The sequence below is a fragment of the Macrobrachium nipponense genome, chromosome 1 (genome assembly GCF_015104395.2).
Source record: "Macrobrachium nipponense isolate FS-2020 chromosome 1, ASM1510439v2, whole genome shotgun sequence".
Classification (NCBI taxonomy): Eukaryota; Metazoa; Arthropoda; class Malacostraca; order Decapoda; family Palaemonidae; genus Macrobrachium; species Macrobrachium nipponense.
Genome location: NC_087200.1, coordinates 150,119,671 through 150,140,253, shown reverse-complemented (window position 1 = coordinate 150,140,253; position 20,583 = coordinate 150,119,671). Strand labels below are relative to the sequence as shown.

At 41.2% G+C, this 20,583-nt stretch overlaps 1 protein-coding gene across 1 annotated transcript in view; it reads left to right on the top strand.

Annotated features, from left to right (window-relative positions):
- Positions 1 to 20,583, top strand: part of LOC135219756 (calcium-activated chloride channel regulator 4-like) — a 411,904-nt gene that overhangs the window by 326,329 nt on the left and 64,992 nt on the right. The window contains exon 7 of the mRNA XM_064256802.1: positions 6,564 to 6,678. Coding sequence (XP_064112872.1) covers positions 6,564 to 6,678 — 115 coding nt within the window. The remainder of the gene's footprint in view (positions 1 to 6,563; positions 6,679 to 20,583) is intronic.

Below are 20,583 nucleotides of genomic sequence, written 5' to 3'. Positions count from 1 at the left end.
TAGTTTTCTCCACCATTTTGCAATGGAATTGTCAGGGTTTAAGGGCCAAATATGAAGAACTTAAGCTACTAATTCATGAGCATTCCCCCATAATTGTATGTCTACGGGAAAACAAGCTTGATGCTAATACTCCTCGTCCTCGAGAGTATATTAGCTATAGAACACCATATAATCAACAAGCAGGGAGCCATGGCGGAAGTCTCATTTACGTTCGTCGAGATGTTCCCCAAATATCTTTGTCTATTCGTACACCTCTGCAGGCAGTGGTTGTACAGATTGATATAGGGAGAAAATATACAATATGCCTCTCTGTACCTACTTCCAAATGATAATATTTTGTATGATAATTTAGTAGAGGTGATTCAACAACTCCCCCAACCTTTTCTCTTATTGGGAGATTTGAATGGTAGACATCCTTTATGGGGCGATGTTTTAGCAAACACAAGGGGCAATATTATATCATCAATTGTGGAAAATGAGGATGTCGGACTCCTTAATACAGGAGAGCCCACACACTTTCATGTCCAGACAGGTACCTTGTCATGCATTGACCTATCAATCGCAAGCTCTAATTGCCTTCTCGATTTTGATTGGAGGACATTAGATGATTGGCATACTAGTGATCATGCACCAATCATTATCAACACTAACAATGGTCCACCTTTACAGAGATCGCCACGATGGAATCTTGACAAGGCAGACTGGGGTAGATTTCGTGAGCTAAGCGAAATTGAAGGGAATGCAGAACAGTTTGAAAATATTGATGATGCCATAGACATGCTGAATGGAACCCTTCATACAGCAGGAGTCAATTCAATTCCTAAAACAACAGGGTTATTCAAACGACGACCAGTCCCCTGGTGGTCTTCAGAATTAACTGCCCTGCACAGAGCCACAAGAAGGTCTTTAACCCGTTTGCGCAGACACCGTACTGAGGAGAATTTAATTATATACAAGAAATGTAGAGCACAGTTCCGTCGTGCCATGAAAGAAGCTAGGCGCCAGTCTTGGGTGTCTTTTGTTTCCTCCATTAACAGTAGACACCACCATCTTCTGTGTGGAGAAAGTAAAAAAGATAGCAGGCAAATTCACCCCCAACCCACCACCAGTGTTGAAGGTGAATGATCAGTATGTGACTGGAGCAACTGAGGTTAGTAATGCCCTGGCGGATCATTTCTCAAATGTATCACGCAAGTGTGAAGTAGCTCCTGGTCACCAGTTTAGGAGCAATGAAGAAAAGAAAATTTTAAATTTTGCAACAGGAAGGGAAGAGTCATACAACTCTCCTTTTACTGAAAGAGAATTTGACTCCGCACTTGCTACATGTAATGATACAGCCCCTGGACCCGATGAAATTCCATATGCAATGATTAAACATGTACCTGTTAATACCAAGTTGTTTATTTTAAGCATTATTAACAGAATATGGCATGACCATAGTTATCCAAGTGTTTGGGAACTAGCCATTATTTTAGCCTTTTTAAAACCTGGTAAGGATAAGTTTTTAGCTGCAAACTATCGACCAATTGCATTGACATCTTGTTTATGTAAGATCATGGAGAAGATGGTCAATGTAAGACTGGTATGGTACCTGGAAAAGAAGGGTATTTTATCACCTATCCAGTGTGGATTTAGAAAAATGCATTCAACGACTGATGTGTTGATGCGACTGGAATCCTCTATTTGTGAAGCCTTTGCTTCCAAACAGCACCATGTAACAGTCTTTTTTGATCTTGAGAAGGCATATGATACTGCATGGAGATATGGTATACTTAAAACCATTCATGAATTGGGGTTACGAGGAGAGTTACCATTGTTCATTCAATCATTTGTTTCACATAGATTTTTTCAAGTCAGAGTGGGGGAAACTCTATCAGAGAGGAGATGTCAGGAAGGAGTTCCCCAGGGTAGTGTGCTAAGTGTAACACTATTTGCACTAGCCATTAATGGGATATCCTCTGTCATTCCCCAAGATATTCTCTCAACATTATTTGTAGATGATCTCTCCATATCATTTGCTGGATCTAGAATGTCGATGGTTGAGAGAAAACTACAACTCTCAATTGACAAAATTATTCAGTGGGCTGATATGAATGGATTTAAGTTTTCGACAAACAAAACTACTGTTGTCCATTTCTGTCGTATTCGGGGAGTACATCCTGACCCGGATATATACATCAAAGGCCAACGGATCCCATGTGTAAATGAAGCTAGATTTTTAGGTTTGATATTTGATTGCAGGTTGACATGGGTTCCTCACTTAAAGGCGTTAAAAGTTAAGTGTCTTGAGGCTCTGAATCTTTTAAAAGTATTGTCACATACATCATGGGGGGCAGACCGCAAAACTATTTTAAAATTATACAAGGCCTTAATTTTTTCTAAAATTAGTTATGGGTGTGAAATATACTCCTCAGCCACCCCAAGCAGATTAAAGGTATTAGATTCTATACACCATGCTGGTATTAGATTGTCTACAGGAGCGTTTAGAACTTCGCCTATTCCAAGTCTCCTTGTTGACGCTGGAGAATTAACTTTAGACCTTTACCGAAAGTCTTCTATTATTCGGTATTGGTTTAGGTTGCAAAGACTTCCCAATTCTTTAGCTTGTCAGACTGCAAACTTTGTAAGGCATTTTAGATATTTTGAGTTACACCCAAAATCTCCTCAACCTTATGGTTTTCGGGTAAAACAATTAATAAACAGTCTTGATATAGCAAGAAATAAGAGTTCTTCCATTCAAGATATCAGCAACCCCTCCATGGAATTACCAGATATATCTTTTTGTAAATATTTTATTGGTATAAAAAAAAAGAACATGACTGAATTAGAAGCCAGGTCTCTCTTTCATGAACATGTCGAAGAACATAGGGAATCGACTTTTATATATACAGATGGATCCAAATCTGATGCTGGCGTTGGATTTGGAGTATATAGTGGTTCTTTTAATTGTAGAGGTGCACTTCCTCTAGTATCTTCCATATTTACTGCAGAACTATATGGCATATTAACCGCTATTGAGAAAATAGCATTAAAAGATGAGGGCAATTTTACCATTTTTAGTGATGCAAGAAGTGTCCTTCAAGCTTTAGAAGTTTTTAATTCTAGTAACCCTTTGGTTTTAAAGATTTTAGAGTGGCTTTTTATTATTGGTCTGAAAGGCATAACAGTTCGATTTTGTTGGGTTCCAGCACACGTAGGTGTGTGTGGAAATGAGGAGGCAGATTCACTGGCAAAGAATGCTGCAGCTGAGTTGCTACCAAGAAGGTATCCCATTCCATGTAATGATTTTATACCTACAATTAAGAATTTTATTTGTAATAATTGGCAAAAGCATGGGAAAGCTTAGCTGATAATAAGATGAGAGAAATAACAAATGTTATATCCCCTTGGAAATATAACGTTATGCCCTGAAAGTGGGAGACTACTCTTTGTCGTCTCAGAATTGGTCACACTGGATGACACATGAGTTTTTGCTAGCTGGCCAACACCAACCATATTGTGACGACTGTTTGATACCCTTGACCGTGAAGCATTTGTTGACTGAATGCCCCACTTATAGCACAGAAAGAAATAGATATCTGTTTGAGGCTCGAGGTGAGGATGGCAGGTTCATCCTTGGCAAGATTCTTGGACATGATGTGTCATACAATGCAAGTGGCATTTTTAGATTTATTTCAGAAGCAGGTCTTCTGAAAGCTATTTAACTTTTACAATGATATATTTGCTTTTATGGTTTTAATTGAATATACTTTTATTCTTTATTTATAATAAACGATATCGGCGTCAATGACCTTCGATGTCAGGATGCCAGAAAACTTCCAATCATTCATTCATTCATTCCCTTCTCACGCGAAGATTCATGGAAACGAGACTGCAGACAGGGAAGCAAAAGCAGCTAGTGTTTTACCAAAAACAAGTTTCTGAAAAGTGCCTCATACAGACCTAGAAGGTCCTATTAGGTCTTATGTATTAAATAAATGGCAAGAAAGGTGGACTTCTCTTCTTGCCAATAATAGTAAGTATAGAAATATTAGGAAAAATATTCTGCAATGGCCTTCGTCATTCCAGCTTGACAGATGTACAGAGGTTATTTTAACGAGATAAGGATTGGGCACACTATTTAACCCATCAGTTTATTTTAGAAGGAAGCAGCCCACTAGTGTGTGCTTACTGTGACGAGATACTAACAGTGAAGCACATTCTGATGGTTTGCCTCAGATATTTTAACCAAAGGGAAAGATATTCCCAGGGTAAATCCCCCTCGAATATCTTGGGAGATGAAGCAGATATTTCTGCTCTCATCTCCTATTTAAAGTGTATACAAGTTTTTAATAACATTTAGTTAATTATTTATATATATCATACAGATTTTTAAAGATATTAAACTATTTTTATTATATATTACGTCATTCATTAAACTTCATATTTTTATTTTATTTATTAGTTGTCTAGTTTTATGAATCATTTCTTTCACAGTCATTAGTCCATTTACCATAATTCAATTTAATTAACCTTCATTACAGCGCTGAATGGCCTTCTTGGCCCCAGTGCCTGGGCTTTAGCCCTAAATATCATACATCCATCCATCCATCTCTTTTCTTTGAGCCCCAGCCTAGACTTCTATGCAGATACGTCAGATCTAGGTTGGGGGCTCTCCTAGACAACCAAGAATTATTAGTGAAGTGGTTTCAGGATCTATTCCATTATGCGAAGATAGTCCACAACCAGAAAATGACCAAACAAAGGTGATGACCTGCATCCAGGGCAAGGTTAATGTCCTAGCAGATGGCCTGAGCCGTTGCAAGCAGGTTCTCCCCACAGAATGGACTACATCTGCAGGTGTGTGAGGACCTGTGGAGACTGTGGGGGAGGGCTCTCATAGGGCTTTTTGCGACCTCCAAAAACAACCAATTTCCAATATTTTGTTCACCAGTCCTGGATCCTCTAGCATGGGCAACAGACGCCATGTTACAAGACTGATCCAACAAAGATCTATATGCTTTCCTGCCATTCTGCATGATACAGGAAGTAATCAACAAGTTGTGCAACCACTCAAATGTGACAATGACCCTAGTGGCTCCATTCTGGCCGAGAGAGGAATGGTTCCCAGATCTCCTCAGGCTACTGACAGATTTCCAAAGATTGTCACCTACAAGGCACAATCTTCTCAGACAGCCCCATCTCAGATGGTATCATCAAGGATTGCCCTAACAGTTGCGAGACGTTACCAGGAAGACCCTCTTTCTTGCAGCATTTTCGACAGCTAAACAGGTCAGTGAAGTACTTACATGCTATAGATAAAAGAATTGGATTTTCCTAAGAGGATGTGGTTTGTTCATTCACGCTGAGCTTTTTAGCAAGAAATGAGAACCCAGCTAAGCCTTGGCCAAGTTCCTTCATTAGTAAAAGTCTGTCAGAAATCCTGGGCCCCTAAGGTGAAGTGAGAGTTATGTGCCCAGTAAGAGCCCTAAGGTATTACATCCATAGAGCAGAGAAAATTTGTGGCCCTTCTAGTAATCTTTGGTGCTCAGTGAAGAATCCGTCCCACACCCTCTCGAAGAACCCCTGTCTTTCTTCTTGAGAGATCTGATAACCAAATTTTATTCTTTGAAGAAGTCTTGCCTTTCTTCAAAGCCAAAGCCTATGAAGTAAGAGCAATTACAACTTCGTTAGCCTTCAGACATAGTTTATCCTTACCCTCTATGTTACAAGTGACTAATTGGAGGTGTAAGTCAATATTCGCCACCCATTTTGTTTGTGACATGGAAATGACATACAATGATTGCAGTGCCTTAGGTCCTTTATAAGTGGCTGGTATGGTGTGTAGGGACAAAGTTTATGAAGTCTTGCAACCTCCCCATCATCTTCACCTTGAACTAAGGTGTCGAATTTGAGAGAGGGGTGTTGGTGTACGGTGTACCTGGAGTACCCACCAGTCTTAGTGTTGTTATGGTTGGGTGTAAATTTAATACATGGTGTAAGTATTTATGTCTGGTCGATTGGTTTATCAGTACTGCACCCTAGGTGCAATTGTGTATATATGTAGCTTGGTAGCCAATGGTCTTATCCCTTGTTACAAGCTCCCACTACATCTATGTCAGGGCTACTTTCTCACACCCTACACGGTTAAGATGAACGTTGCCAGGTAAGGAATAACAAGCATTGTCTCAGTGCTTACCATTTCATATTCTCTAACTCATTTTCAGCAGTAATTTTTGGAAATAGGAGTCCATTTTTTCCCACCTCCAATTCAATGTGGGATTCGGCAATATAATTACGGTACTTGTTAATTTACATACATAATAATTACATTTTCATAATAAGGTAAAATTTTATTTATGCTTACCACGAATTTCAACATTTAAGCTGGCGGTGAGTGAAACTAGGCAATACTATAATTACTTAGTAACTACTAGTATATGTAAAAAAACATTATATTATAAAAATCTCTTTTCCGTGGTTTCTAGGTTTGGTCTTTTTTTACAGCATTAGTAGGTAACTTCAAAATTTTAGTTTTTCCTAATAGAAATTGTAACAGCACAAATTATTTTCTATCTTTACAGTTGTCAGATGGGATTCATCCAATTTTGTTCGCTGAAGTTACTGCTACAATACGAGTTCAGGGATTAGAAGATATTTATTCATTTGACCTTAAACTTTGGGACAATGGTATTGAAGGTAATGTTTATATAGTTTTGTATTACATTAGGAGTGTGTGAAGAGTATGCTGTATGTAAGAAAGGCAATTTGAACTTGTGCAGTTTTTTTAACTAATAAAAACTAGCACAGGATTTTGAAAGAAACTGCTTGTAAGGTACATGTTTATGCAAGCTCACCACATGTTTCTCTGCTTTGTTGTTTGTATTCAAGATTGAGCTTCGTTATTAGGGATAAAAGACTTAATATCTTGGATCAAATGTTAGGGCATTTGTTATATTTACAGCAGTATGTTATCCCTTTTAGTTACCTTGACTTCTCTTTAGCTCACCAAGGGTCATATGAATTGCCCTTCTTATCAATCCATCATTCATGTACAGCCTTCTTGACAAGAAACAATTGTTAGATTTAAGTTTCTCTTAGTTTGTCATGATTGATATATAACTTTTTGAAGGTGACGGTATTTTCCTGATTGTGTTTTTGAGTATTCCAGCTATTTTACATAGGCACACACATCCAGGAAACCATATCAACACTCTGATACTAACACTGTATATAATCCAATCTCTGCTTTTTGCATTGACATATGATTGTTTACCATGTATTTCTGCATACAAGACAACCTTTAAATCCTAAAATTCACCCCTAAAAATCGAGGGTCGTCTTATACTACAGTTCTAAAAATCAAACCTTGAATAATGTGTATCAGTAGGCTAGCCTCAGCCTCAGTGCTACGTATAGCTTAACCACCAACATACTGGAAGATTCACTTTATGAAATAACCTGATAATAACGGTAATAAAACCATTTTTACCTTATATATTATTGCCATATCTTCATAGCAAATAGCCTATTTCAGGAATAATTCTAAATCAGTGAAACAAACTTTTATTTATGCGATCGCAGCTGAGAAAATGTAAACACTGAGATATGGATGCACTCACAACAACCTTTATCTTTTGGTAACCTTTTAGAAACTTCAATGGTAGTGTAATTATGGTAGTAATAACATTTAGGATAACATAATATTCATTTTTCATTCAAAGTTTCTCTTACATATCACAAGATTGATTACATGTGCCACCATCAAAGGGATTCCAGTCTGGTTTTGGCAAGTCGACTTCGGCTTCATTGTCGATTTCATATAAATCATCTTCGGTACCATCCATGGCATAATGATTTCATGACACTATTTTCATGTTCCCCCATGGTTTTATAACAAAAACGCAGCATGTGAGGCAGCATGCAAAGCCATTTGTAACTGTTTAGAACAATTCAGTCATATGAACGATAATTGTATACATACGGTAATTATTTTTTAATATTGTATTGCTTTTAGCAGTTGTTTGAGAATGGTGATGAAACGTAAACAAAACAATGGTTTCCCTTTTAGGCGATGTATGCATGAAAAACATATAGAATTGGCATTGTTAAACCCAGCTTTGATAATTTACGAAAGGAATGTATCTGAATTAAGTTCCATTTGGCAACTAAAGACTGTGATGATATCGGTAAAATGCGATCAGCTGATTATTTTAAGATATAATCAAAACCAGAATCCAAATGGCGCATCTTCACTTTGTTCGTATACGTATTGTAAAATGATAATACATGCAATATGATTACAGTAAAACAAGTTTTATTAATATTATCATTATTTTCAATACTACAACTATTATTCGACTTTGCAAAACAGCAATTTAACCGAGGTAATAGTCAGTCTCTCTCTCTCTCTCTCTCTCTCTCTCTCTCTCTCTCTCTCTCTCTCTCTCTCTCTCTCTCAACTGTAATATTAATGATCTCCATCTTCCACAAAAAATTCTGGTTTTTAGAATCTGGATGAAGCAATTATTGTAAACGTATTTACATAAACAACCGCGAATTGAGAAACAGCTGATCACTGACGTCATTTACCGTAACTATCGAGTGTTAATTAAGAGCTCCATTAAAATGTTCAAGTTGCTAAACCCTGCCAATTTGCAATGGTAGCTTCCATAAGTAAAAATAAAATACATTTTAGTTCATCCCTCATGCAATGGAAAGTGCCTCAGTGGCGTAGTTGGTATGGTGTTGACGTGCCACCTCGTTGGCTGTGAGTTTGATTCTCAGGCGTTCGGAAGTCACTCAAAGCCGTTGGTCCTGTTGCTGAATAACCACTGGTTCTATGCAACATAAAAACACCATACAAACAAACAAACAAACTCGTGCAATGGAGATGCCAGGGCTGAATAAAATTAATAACGGCCAGGCGTAAGTGATGTTCGGAACTGGAGAAATCACACCTAATGCTCATACAATGAAGTAGTATGGGGACGTTTTCAACCAAACTTCATTAATTTACGATAAAAGGTATCCCCGAATTATATCACTTCTAACAAATAATGGTAATGAAGATATCGATAAGACTCAGATCAGCTGTAATTTTGAGAATGTAAACAATACCAATTGCAAATGATGTACATGACGATTTTTATATTCTGTCATACAGTAACAATATGATAATAGTTATACTGTAATTGAATACAACAAGCAAAACTACCTTTATGTAAGTCTTCATTATCATAAATATAGCTGTACTGTTTAATTTTTGCAAATAATCACTTTTCTCTAAGAAACATTTCAGTGTTGCAATTTAGAAGTCATCCTATACTAGATATGAGTTAAGTTCATGAAAATTTACCATGATTTTTGACATCGTCTTATCTAAAGGTAGTCTTATACACAGAAATATACGTTATGTATTTTTTCTTTCTTTAAAGTACATTTTATAACCATTCTTTATATATTAATGAGGATTGCATTCTCTATCCTTTCCTTAAAAAGGGATTTTGACGAAGGAAAAATTTATTTCTTGGGGAAGATCTGTGTCGCCCGGTGAAATGTTCCTGTAGCACACATTTCTAGTTATAAATAGATGCTAAATATACCAGAGAAAAAAGCCATATGAAATGCTGGAGTTACTACCTCCAGCTCGCTCACCCCTATAGGGTGTCGGTATAGCACAAGGGCGAGTGGAAGCCACTACCACAGATACTTTGCCAATTAGAAGTTTTCCTCTCAAAATAGAGAGTGACGTTACCACGTCCTACCTTCCGCTCGCTACTACTACTACCTCTGCCCGAAACTTTCATTCCTGGAATACGCACCCAAGCTTGGGCCAGCTAAAGGGCGGGGGACAAGGAGAAGAGAGGGATGGGTTCACCGGGCGACACAGGTCTTCCCTCCCCGAGAAATAGATTTTTCCTTCGTCAACATCCCTTTTCTGGGTTCGACCTGTGTCGGCCGGTGAAATAGTAGCAGAGAATTGGGCATACAAGCTTGGTAAACCACAAAATTTTATGAATGTATAGGGAAAATAAAAATTTTCTTAAAATTATGTTTTAATAAACATTGTAAGAATAGCAAGTTACAAATGGTAAAAAGTACCAAATATGACCAAATCCATACTATCCTGGGAAAAACAACAGGTAATGAACACAAAAAACAAATAATTATGAACTACAGTGGACCCCCTGTATTCGCGTTCTCCAGATTTGCGGACTCACACATTCGCGGATTTCTCTCGGGAACGTTTCCCTGCATTATTCGCGGAAAATTCGCGCATTCGCGGTATTTTTCTTTGGTAAATATTCACAAATTCCTGGTTTTTTTGATGAATTTCATCATAAAATGCACTTTTTGTGATAAAACTATTAAAAAACCATGTATGGAAATTTTTAGTGGGTTTTTCTTGAGTTTTAACTAACAAAATAGGCTGTTTTTAGCATTTTTACAGGGGTTCCAAACATTCGCGGGTTCTAACTATTCACGGGGGGGTCTGGTACGCATCCCCCGCGAATACCGCGGGGGAACACTGTATGTATATCCAGGAGTGGGTTGATGAGCAATCCAGACCGGAACATAAGGCAGAAAGGCAGGGATTACAAGCGAGGCAGGTAGGTGAGAGTGAGTATCAAAAGAAAAAATAATAGCAAAATAATAGAATACAAATATAGAGTTACAAAACTAGGCCATATCAGGGGAGACAATGCTCCCTGCTGCCACTGCCAAATATTTAAGGGCCTCTAAATTCTTCAGATAGTGGCGTTTAAATACTGTCGGGGATTTCCAACCCGTATATTTTTTAAGATCTTCAAAGTTCTTATTATGAAAATAATTAACTGCCCGGATATCATGGACATGAGGGACTGAATCCGGATTGGCTTGTTTAATAAAATAAAGAATTTGTTGTCTGATTCCCTTCAAGGAAATGGTTCCACCTTTTTCTCTAATAAAAAGAGGACCGGAAGACCTTTCTGAAGTTCTGCCCAGATAAGATTTTAATGTAACGATAGGACATAATGATGGGTCCTGTGGGATAGGTACAATCTTCCTTGGAGACCACCTGTTTTGTGGGTCTTCATTCTTTGCTAGGAATTTCCGATCTGGGGAGAGCAGAACTTCTCCTGACGGGAGGAAATCAATATGATTTGGTTCTCTAGAGAGAGCCGACAGTTCAGATATTCTAGCGCCTGAGGCCAGACTCATTAAAAATAATGTTTTCCTGAGAAGGGTTATATATGAGCATGATTCATTATCAGTATCTGAAGCCAACCTGAGTACATCGTTTAAAAACCAGGAGATCGTGTGAGGACGGTCCACCGGTCTCAGACGAGCACATGCTCGAGGGATAGACGAGAAGCACAAATCTGTCTAATCAATATTAAAGCCAAACTGAAATATCTTCCTCAAGGCAGATTTAGTCGTAGTAATGGTACTAGTGGCTACGGCCTTTTCGAACAGAGTTCTAAAAAATGAAATCGCCAGATTCGTAGTCATCTTCTGGACATCTGATTCTTTTAGAAAGATGGCTAACTTCCTTACTGCTGAATCATACTGCCTGAGTGTTGATTCTCTTTTGTCTGATTCCACGAACAGGATGTTTAGTGGGTCAATACTAGCATCCTTCTGTGCCACAAACTTCATGAAGTCCATAAAGTTAGGGCATTCAGAATTCTTGAGGAAGCTGACACAGTCCGAGTTTGTACTATTTGAGTCAGTTTTGGGTTGGGAATCCGTCTGGGATGGAGATTCAACTCTAGTAGAAGAGGAAACCAATTGCTCTTCGGCCAGTTGGGTGCTACCAATGCTACCTGTCCTCTGAAAGATCTGAGTTTGTGCAGAACTTTCATCAAGAGGTTTATTGGCGAAAATATGTAAATCTTCTGCCAATTGTTCCAGTGTATGGACATTGCTTCTGTGGCATGAGCTAGAGGATCCAGATTGGGAGCCACATAACACGTAAGTTTGTGATTGGACTCCATGGCGAACAGGTCTATCTGAAGGCCCGGGATTTGTTGGCAAATCCAATGGAATAATTTTGTGTCCAAGGACCACTCCGACTCCAGCGGAGTTGTTCTGGATAGTGAGTCTGCAATGACATTCCGTACTTCTGCCAGGTGAGTAGCTGACAGGTGCCAATGATTTTTCGTTGCCAACGAAAATATCGCAATCATTACATGATTTATTTTGCTCGACTTGGAGCCCCCTCTGTTTATGCAATGAACTATCACTGCGCTGTCCGAGACTAGTCTTACATGAATGTTCTTGACTGTAGCTAGTCGTTTCAAGGTCAGAAAAATGGCCATTGCCTCTAGGACGTTGATGTGGAACTGGCGGAATGTTGTCGACCACGTTCCTTGAACCTTCTTGTACTGGGAGTAGCCCCCCCAACTGCTCAGAGAGGCGTCTGTGTGGACTATCAGAGACGGCGGGGGAAATTGAAGAGACTCCAGACTTCTGTCCATGGACGGAGTCTTTTCTTTAATATCGGCGGAATCAAGGAGATTTTGTCTCTGAACTTGTTGTTGGCTCTTTTCCGCCAAACCCGATTGATATCCTTCAGTCTGGCTTTCAACAGAACATCTGTTATTGAGGCAAACTGAAGAGAACCTAAAATTCTCTCTTGGGTACGACGAGAAGCCCGTTTGTTCTTGAGGAATTGTCTCGTAGCTTTCGCTATCTCTCTGCACTTCTTTGGCGGGAGAGATAGTTTTTGTGTAGTTAGGTCCCATTGAATTCCCAACCACTGAAAGCGAGACGCCGGAATGAGACGGGACTTTTCCTTGTTTATCTGGAAACCCAGGTAATCTAGGAATTCTATTACTTTGGCTGTTGCCTTGCGACATTCCTCGTCGTTGGTTGCCCAAATGAGCCAGTCGTCTAGGTAAACTACTAACATTACCTCCCTGAGCTCTTAGTTCTTGAACTACTGTCTCTCCTAGTTTTGTGAATATTCTGGGCGCTATGTTGAGCCCGAATGGCATGACTCTGAACGAGTAAGCTTGTTTTCCTAGTTTGAAGCCTAGGTATGGAGAGAAGTTTCTTGCTATCGGTACATGATAGTAAGCGTCTGTAAGATCGATAGAGGTGGTGACGACCCCACGGGGAAGTAAGGTCCGCACCTGCGAGACGGTCAGCATGCGGAACTTGTCACATTGAATGTATGAGTTGAGACGGAACAGGTCCAGAATCACTCTTCGTTTGTCCGAGTCCTTCTTCGGACAAACTGAACAGCCGTCCTTGAAATTTCAGGTGACTGACTTTCTTTATTGCCTTCTTTTGAAGAAGGTCTTTGGCATAGTCTAGAAGGTCTGTCGTTGGAATCTGGTGAAAACTGACTGGTGGAAGAGGCCCTTTCTTCCATTTCCACCCCAGACCTTTTGATACAATACTGTGGGCCCACGAACTGGAGGTCCAATGGTCCCGGGAGAGGTACAGTCTCCTGCCCACCTGCAGAGCCTCATTGACTGGTTGAGGTCTTACTTCCTCTGCCTCCTCTGAAGCCTCTGCCTCTAGAGCCAGATCTCTGTCAGAAGGCACCTCTGGCTCTGCTACTCCTTGCGTGTCTATTAAAGCCTCGAAACGCCCCTTGTGATTCAAAGTAGGTGTTGAAGGCTTGGGAAGTTACAAGGGCGTCCGAACTCGAAGGCTGTTGAGTCGGTTGACTCTGCAGCAGGACAAACTGTTGTTGTGGCTGTGCCTTAGATGTCAAAGGCTTGTTGATCTGGGATACAGGAACTGCCTGCACTACTGTCTGAGACTGAGAGGTCTGGAAAGGCTGATACTTCCTAGGCCTCTTCCTACCTTTGGATTGTGGTCCGGGGGTCTTGAACTTCCTTTTGAAGGGAAGTCCCCAAAGGACACGAAGGTTCTGGTTAGCTCTAGCCGCCTCGCTGTGGACGCTGTTAACCCTGTCCTCAGGAAAGAGGTTGGCACCCCAGATAGACGCCTTTATGAGCTTGTTCGGCTCATGCCTGATGGAAGCATTAGCAAAGACATGCTTCCTGCAGGCTCGTCTAGCCACTATAAAATCATACAGGTCTGATTGAAAGGCCTGTAATAGCGACTTTGTCAGGACCCGGAATAGAGGCTCATCTGCAAAGACCGTAGCCGTCAACTCTGCAGTGGTGACTGAGTTAATTGACCTTCTCAGCCTGCATCTTGCTACAAATTCCGCCTTAACCATGGGGTCTGGAATTCTAGGCAAACATTCACTGAATTGTGTGGAGGCACACTCCGGGTCGAGTTTGCCCACCGTGAACGTTGCCGGAGCGCCAGCCCAACACTCTAGGTCTCCGGGAAAGAGCAAAGAGGTAGCCTCCATCTCTTTTAGCTGAGGCATAGTTTTTTCCTCCTTTCCGGCTTGCAGTGTCAATTCCGCAATCTTTGACGTGCAAGGAGTCGGAACATCATCCAGCGCTACAAACATGGTATAGCAATCTTTGTGGGATGTCAATTTGGTGTTGACACACTCCCATTCCATGAGGGTGCTGACCCATGCCGACTGAGCCTGATCCCTAGGTAGATAGCCGTCTTTCGGGACCTTGTCTACCCTGACCAACGCTTCCTCGGCTAGTCTAGCGTAGACCGGAAGGGGAATTGTAGGTCCTGCGGGAAGAACTCATAGTCTTCCACGGGTTGGGTTCTGCAACCTTCAATTGCAAGCTTGCCCTCTGAAAACGGGGCATGCAGAGCCAACCGCCACGGGTTGCTATTCTCGAATGGCGGAAGCTTGGACGTGTCCGGCACCGCAAAGGACTGCGGTGTGTTTCCGGAGTGGAGGAATCTGGTCACCAATTCCTCCTGGGCCTGTAACCTCTGGGTCAGAGACATGATGGACTGACCCGATGTCTCTAGACCTGAGGCGAGTTGAGTGGACGTCAATTCGAGTCTCGAGTCCACTACATACTTCGCTCATCTTCCGCACGAGAAGATTAGCGAAAGCCATTTGGTCGAAGCCAGACTGCCAGTCTGGCTTTGGAAGACTTAGCTCTCGACCCCTTGGGTGGGGGATTAGCTTTAGCCGAGGAAGTCGAAGGCTTGGGAGCCGATGACGACCTGGCGGAGTCTGCCAGAGAAGGCTTGGCTGGTTTACCCGCCTTCGGCAGGGACTTCGTCTTCAAGGCTTTTACCTTGGGGATTACCGAGCCCGACCTATTCCAAGTGGAAGTGGACTTCACAGGGAAGCCCTGAAAGGAAGGAGAAGAAGAAGGAGTTGGACTGAAAGGAAGACTAGTCCCACGATTACCTGCCTCACTTACCTCCCTACCTATGTCCTGTTCCTCGGTGGCCATAGACTCTCGGTGCCACCTCCTCCGTCACGACATCACACAAGCCCTCTTGGTCCTCCAGGGGGGCTTGGGTCTCCTGGCAGATACGCTCAATGATGGGAGCCGCTACTCCCGCCAGTACTGCTGCCAAAACTGGGGTGTTGGGGTAGAGGAGGGCGCACAACTCCTCTGACGTTGGGTTGGCCGGCTCCCACGTTTCTACCAAACCCCCCTACCCAGGCCTTAAGGGCCGACATCGAGGAGGTCTTGAGCGCCAGATCAACCTGTAAGAAATAACCGAATTAGGTTCCCCAGTGTCGGGGAATTTTCCCAACCTAAATGTGTAACATAAAATTCAGAGTAACAATGAGGTGAATATGCTACCTACCGACTCATCTGTTACGATCCTAACTAGGTCGTAACACACCGTGCAGGCTTCCGGGTGCCAGACCACTCGTCCCTCCAAGAGGATGGCGCAGTTGGCATGAGACCGGCAGACCTCATGCCCTTACGGCTTGTACAGGATGGCCGGACAACCCGTCTCCTGGCATCAGACCATCTGTAAGTTGGAAAGATAAATGAGTATCGTCAGATAATGCTGCCGGAGTTAATTCCGGCGGTATGAGTACACTTCAACTAGATACTTAACCAGCTAAGCAATATTGAGTATAATCTTCAACTTACTTGTTATTAATAAAGCTCTGGATGTCTCCACCTGCTCCGGAATCCATACTTGGGTGTCGTCAAAGCTATAACCAGCAGAGAGGGCCTGATACGAGCAGAACAGGGAAATAAGGCAAAACCTAAGCCTGAGTCTGATTGCACCGGAGTAGAGTAGCGAAACCTAACCAATTGTAGGCGCATTCTCTGAGCCCAGTTCCGCCCCCACTGGAGTGGGGAGCAGCAATAACATAGAAGATGGAAAACAGAGCGGCAGGAACAACGGTACATAGAACTTTGGTGTATACCTTCTGGTGCATGTGATGGTAGACCACACTTCGCCGGAATAAATACAGGCCCGGAGACATACCAACAGAGGCTACATAAAAAATTTTCTTAACATTAATCTCTGAATGTCTCCACCTACTCCAGAATCCATAATCTTGTTATCACAATAGCTAAAACCGGTGGGGTTGGGCTGATATGAGCAGAACAGGGAAAATGGGTAAAACCTAGGCCTGAGTCTGATCGCACCGGAGAAGAGAAGCAGTTCCAAGTCAATTAGAAACGCAGCTCTAAGCCCAGTTCCACCCCCACTGGAGTGGGGAAGCAGCGATAACATAGAGGAGTACGGAAAACAGAGCGGCAGAACAGTGGTACGTACAATCCGGCTTATAGCCTACTGGCGGGTGTGGTGGTAGACCCCACCTCGTCAGAAAACACACAGGCCCAGAGACATACCAATAGCGATTACATAATCTACTAATCATCCAATCTCCTCCGACTAATCCCCAGGACCAAGCTCTACACTCTAGCTGTCGTTCATCGGTAGGATTACTTGGGCAGCGAGCTAACTAGGCAGCGCCGGAACGAGTCCGGGACGGGGGGGGGGGGGGGGGGGGGGAGTGTCTGGAGGAGAGTGGACGAGTCGTGATCGCCTGGCCACAGCAACCAATCAGTGAAAACCACCTCTCGGGAGCCGTAAACTAGCCTACCACTTAAGGGGGCAGAAGACGGTAGGCCAACTGACACCCTAAAGGGAGCAATGGCCCAGGCTACACTCAACAAAGACAATTCATAAATTAATTGATGAGGAATTACTGGAAGAACTAAGAAAAAGGGGGGGGGAGAGGAACGCACCCAGCTAAGATCCCAGTCTAACCCTCCGAGATTGGTACAGATCTGGTCAGGTAGGCTAGTATGGCCCCAAAAAGGACGTCATGAAGAGGACGGATAGAACCTAACTCAACCCTCCAAAATTGAATCTTCCGATCTGGTCAGGTACGATAGGTCTAGGCCCTACAAGCATGACAAGAGAGAGACTCTCTGTCCTGGACCACCCTCCAAGCAAACATATCTGCCTGGTCGGGTGGCGGTAAAAGGAGCCACAAGGGTGGAGGGATATACAAGACCGCTTGGCCTACCCTCCAAAACCTAGCCTAGGTCTGGTCGGATAGGCCAGGGAAGGACATCACGAAGAACTTCCAACCTCATCAAAAGTAATACAATTATTTGATTTATCACAAAAGTGCATATAATCAAGTGCATTACTGACTATAATCGAAAACTACACTAGAAATATACATGCATGAGTACCGCGAAAGAAAGAGGAAACTTCCTCTCCAACAACTGGCATACTGCTAGGCTAGCCTAGAATGCCAAACACAATACTCACGCATAACGTATGAAGCATATAACCGTACGCACGAAGGGGAACCAACACGCTCCTGAGGGGCTGAGGATAACGAAAAAGTGCCCCAAAAGGCTAATAACATAAGATAATCGTAAAAAAGAAGGCCTCAGAATACGTCAGGAGCGACATGGGCCCTATAATAGGCTAATAACGTAAGGAGAAAACCCGTAAAAATAAGGCTCCAGAAATTGATAGGAGCGAGAATAATGAAAAAGAATACGAAAACAGTAGCCTAAATAGTGAAGTGCTAAACGGTGGACAAAATACATCACGAGATAAAAACTGAAATAATCACGCACGCTGCCAGTCATGCACCCAAAATGGCGGATCGAAAGAGCGTCATACCCGGCTCATGAGGACAAAAGGACCTAAATTAAGGGCCAAAATTGGATGCATCGTGCCCCAACGAGATTCAAAAACGATAAATGGAATACTCAACTTAGATGAAGAAGCTTGGAGACCTTGAGAAGACATGCTTCACCAAAAAACGCTTCCTGGGAACAGCGAAAAACGGCGCGTGCGGACACGAGAAGTGCTATTTCAGGAATAAAGGTTTTGGGTAGAGGTAGTAGTAGTAGCGAGCGGAAGGTAGATGTTGTAACGGCACCTCTCTAGAGAGGGATTTTGAGAGGAGACTTCTAATTGGCAAAGTATCTGTGGTAGTGGCTTCCACTCGCCCTTGTGCCATACCGACACCCAATAGGGGTGAGCGAGCTGGAGGTAGTAACTCCAGCATTCCATATGGCTTTTTTCTCTGGTATATTTAGCATCTATTTATACCTAGAAATGTGTGCTACAGGAACATTTCACCGGCCGACACAGGTCGAACCTAGAAATTAATTTTCAAGTTAAGGAGCAATTACTAAAATATTTTTATTATTTTGTTATTTTTAACACTACTGTAAACAGTAATTACTGGGGTACTTAATTCTCGAGACTGTATGGAACACTGGGTCAGTTATCATATGAGTGGTTACTAAAAGATATGCTTTCTGATGACCAAAATCTCTTGACACCAAAGTCACCAAAGATCCATATTTAGATAGGAGCCAATATGTTTACAGTGGTTTTCTGTATTCTTTAGGAACCTTCACAAATTTATAAAGTTTCAAGAGCATTCTAGACCTGTTTCTTTCTATTCTTTAGTCAGCTGTCAGGGTCCTTTATGCTACTAATAAATTTAGCTAAGTAGTGAATTGCTTATAGTTTTGCAAAATATGTAATTTTATTTTGCCTGTCAAGTGTTGCTTGTCAAGTTCCCTTAGTGGATTTTCAATACACGATTGGCTTAGCCCTGTCTTTGTGTATTGGGAATGCTTGTTACCAAAATAAGGTACTATGTTCACATTTTTTCTGTAACAAGAAAAACTAAAGAAAGATATAGAGGATAGAAGGCTACAGACATAATAGATAGAAAGAAAAGACATAATAGATAGAAAGAAAAGAAAATAAGATGTTTTTTGTATTTTGTAACTGGTTTTGCCTCAGTTTCTCCACAATGAACTACTGCTCTACTTCTACTTCCTGTTGACCTTATGGTAAAATTGCTTCCTTAGAGGAGGTAAAATGATATTTTGGTAAGTGGTGATTTGTGTCCCTAGTACTGTATGCCTATTTTATTGTTACAAAGGGTTAAATTTCTTGAGTTTTGATTTTGGAGTTTTCAATATTCAGTACATTAACACTGTCGGGTATCTGTTCCATTAAAAACTGATGAGGCTAGTGCTGTTGAGTTGGGAGTTCCTTGGACACTAGTGTGAATAGAGTATGAATTAGTCAGTTGCTTTGAGGATTGTCTCAGCAGCTTGGTTGGTGAGACCCCTAGAATGTCATCTTGCCAGACAATGTAGTCCACTGTTTGTTGTTTTAAACAAATTTTGGTTTCCAGGAACTATATCTAGAGTCTGTTTGATGCATTCTGCGAAAAATGCACTTTTAAACCTAGAAAGTCTTAATATTTCTGATGCAAAAAAATATATAAATAGAAAAAAATGCTGAGGTAAATCCAGAGGTTTTGATGATTTTTGTGGACTTTGTAATTCTGAAAATCAAGATTAGCTGAAGGAAAATTTGAACATGGTAAAGAGTATGTTGTGTATACCTGTGCTGAGTGATTTTAATAGTTGAAGGTATTTTCTCATTACTCATTATTACAATAGATTCATTACTCATTATTACAGTAGGTTAAGGCAACATCAGGTCACACCTTAAGACTTGTAAGGCTCACACAAAGACATTTCTTCAAAGATAACTAAAAATTGGAGTAAGATAATATTGAAGCTGGAAAGTCAAGCTCAGAGGTACTAAAGGGAACATGAAAACTGAAAGGCAGAAAACTAGGCAGCTATGGCTGAAGTGTCATTGCCTAGAAACTTTATTTTGCAGGTAAAGTGCGCCTCACAAGGCGCTGCAAACAATATTCCCATACAGGAAATCAATGAAAGGTAATTGCTGTGATTTGCTTGTGATTCGGATGTGATCAAGAAATTCAGAAGGTGACTAAAAAAGACTATGAAAATGTATGTGTGAAGAGAGAAAAAGAATTAGAAATAATTTTTTTCTCAGAAATTCCATATCTGAATGATTATCCCATGAAAGTTGACTAACCATGTGTACAAAGATATCATTTTTTTTTATTTATGATATACGATGTAGCCAACAGCTGGTCATATTCAGCAATATCATTTAGATTACAAAAGTGTACTTGATAAGTGAAGGTCACCAAAGGTATGGTGTAACTGTCAGTTGCTAGTCATTATGTTAGGTGGTTTTATAGTTACTAAATCTGGATTGTGAAATATTTTGATATTCTTGCTTCTCTATGTCACATCAGCATGCTTATAGGAAAAAGAAAGAGGCGAGTTTTTAAAATTGACATACGTAACTCATTCACAAAGGTAATGCCATTGAAAGATATTCAGTGTGACTGATTGTATCAGAGTAGTGGTTAGATGATTGGGTCATTTATGAAAAAGTTATTTG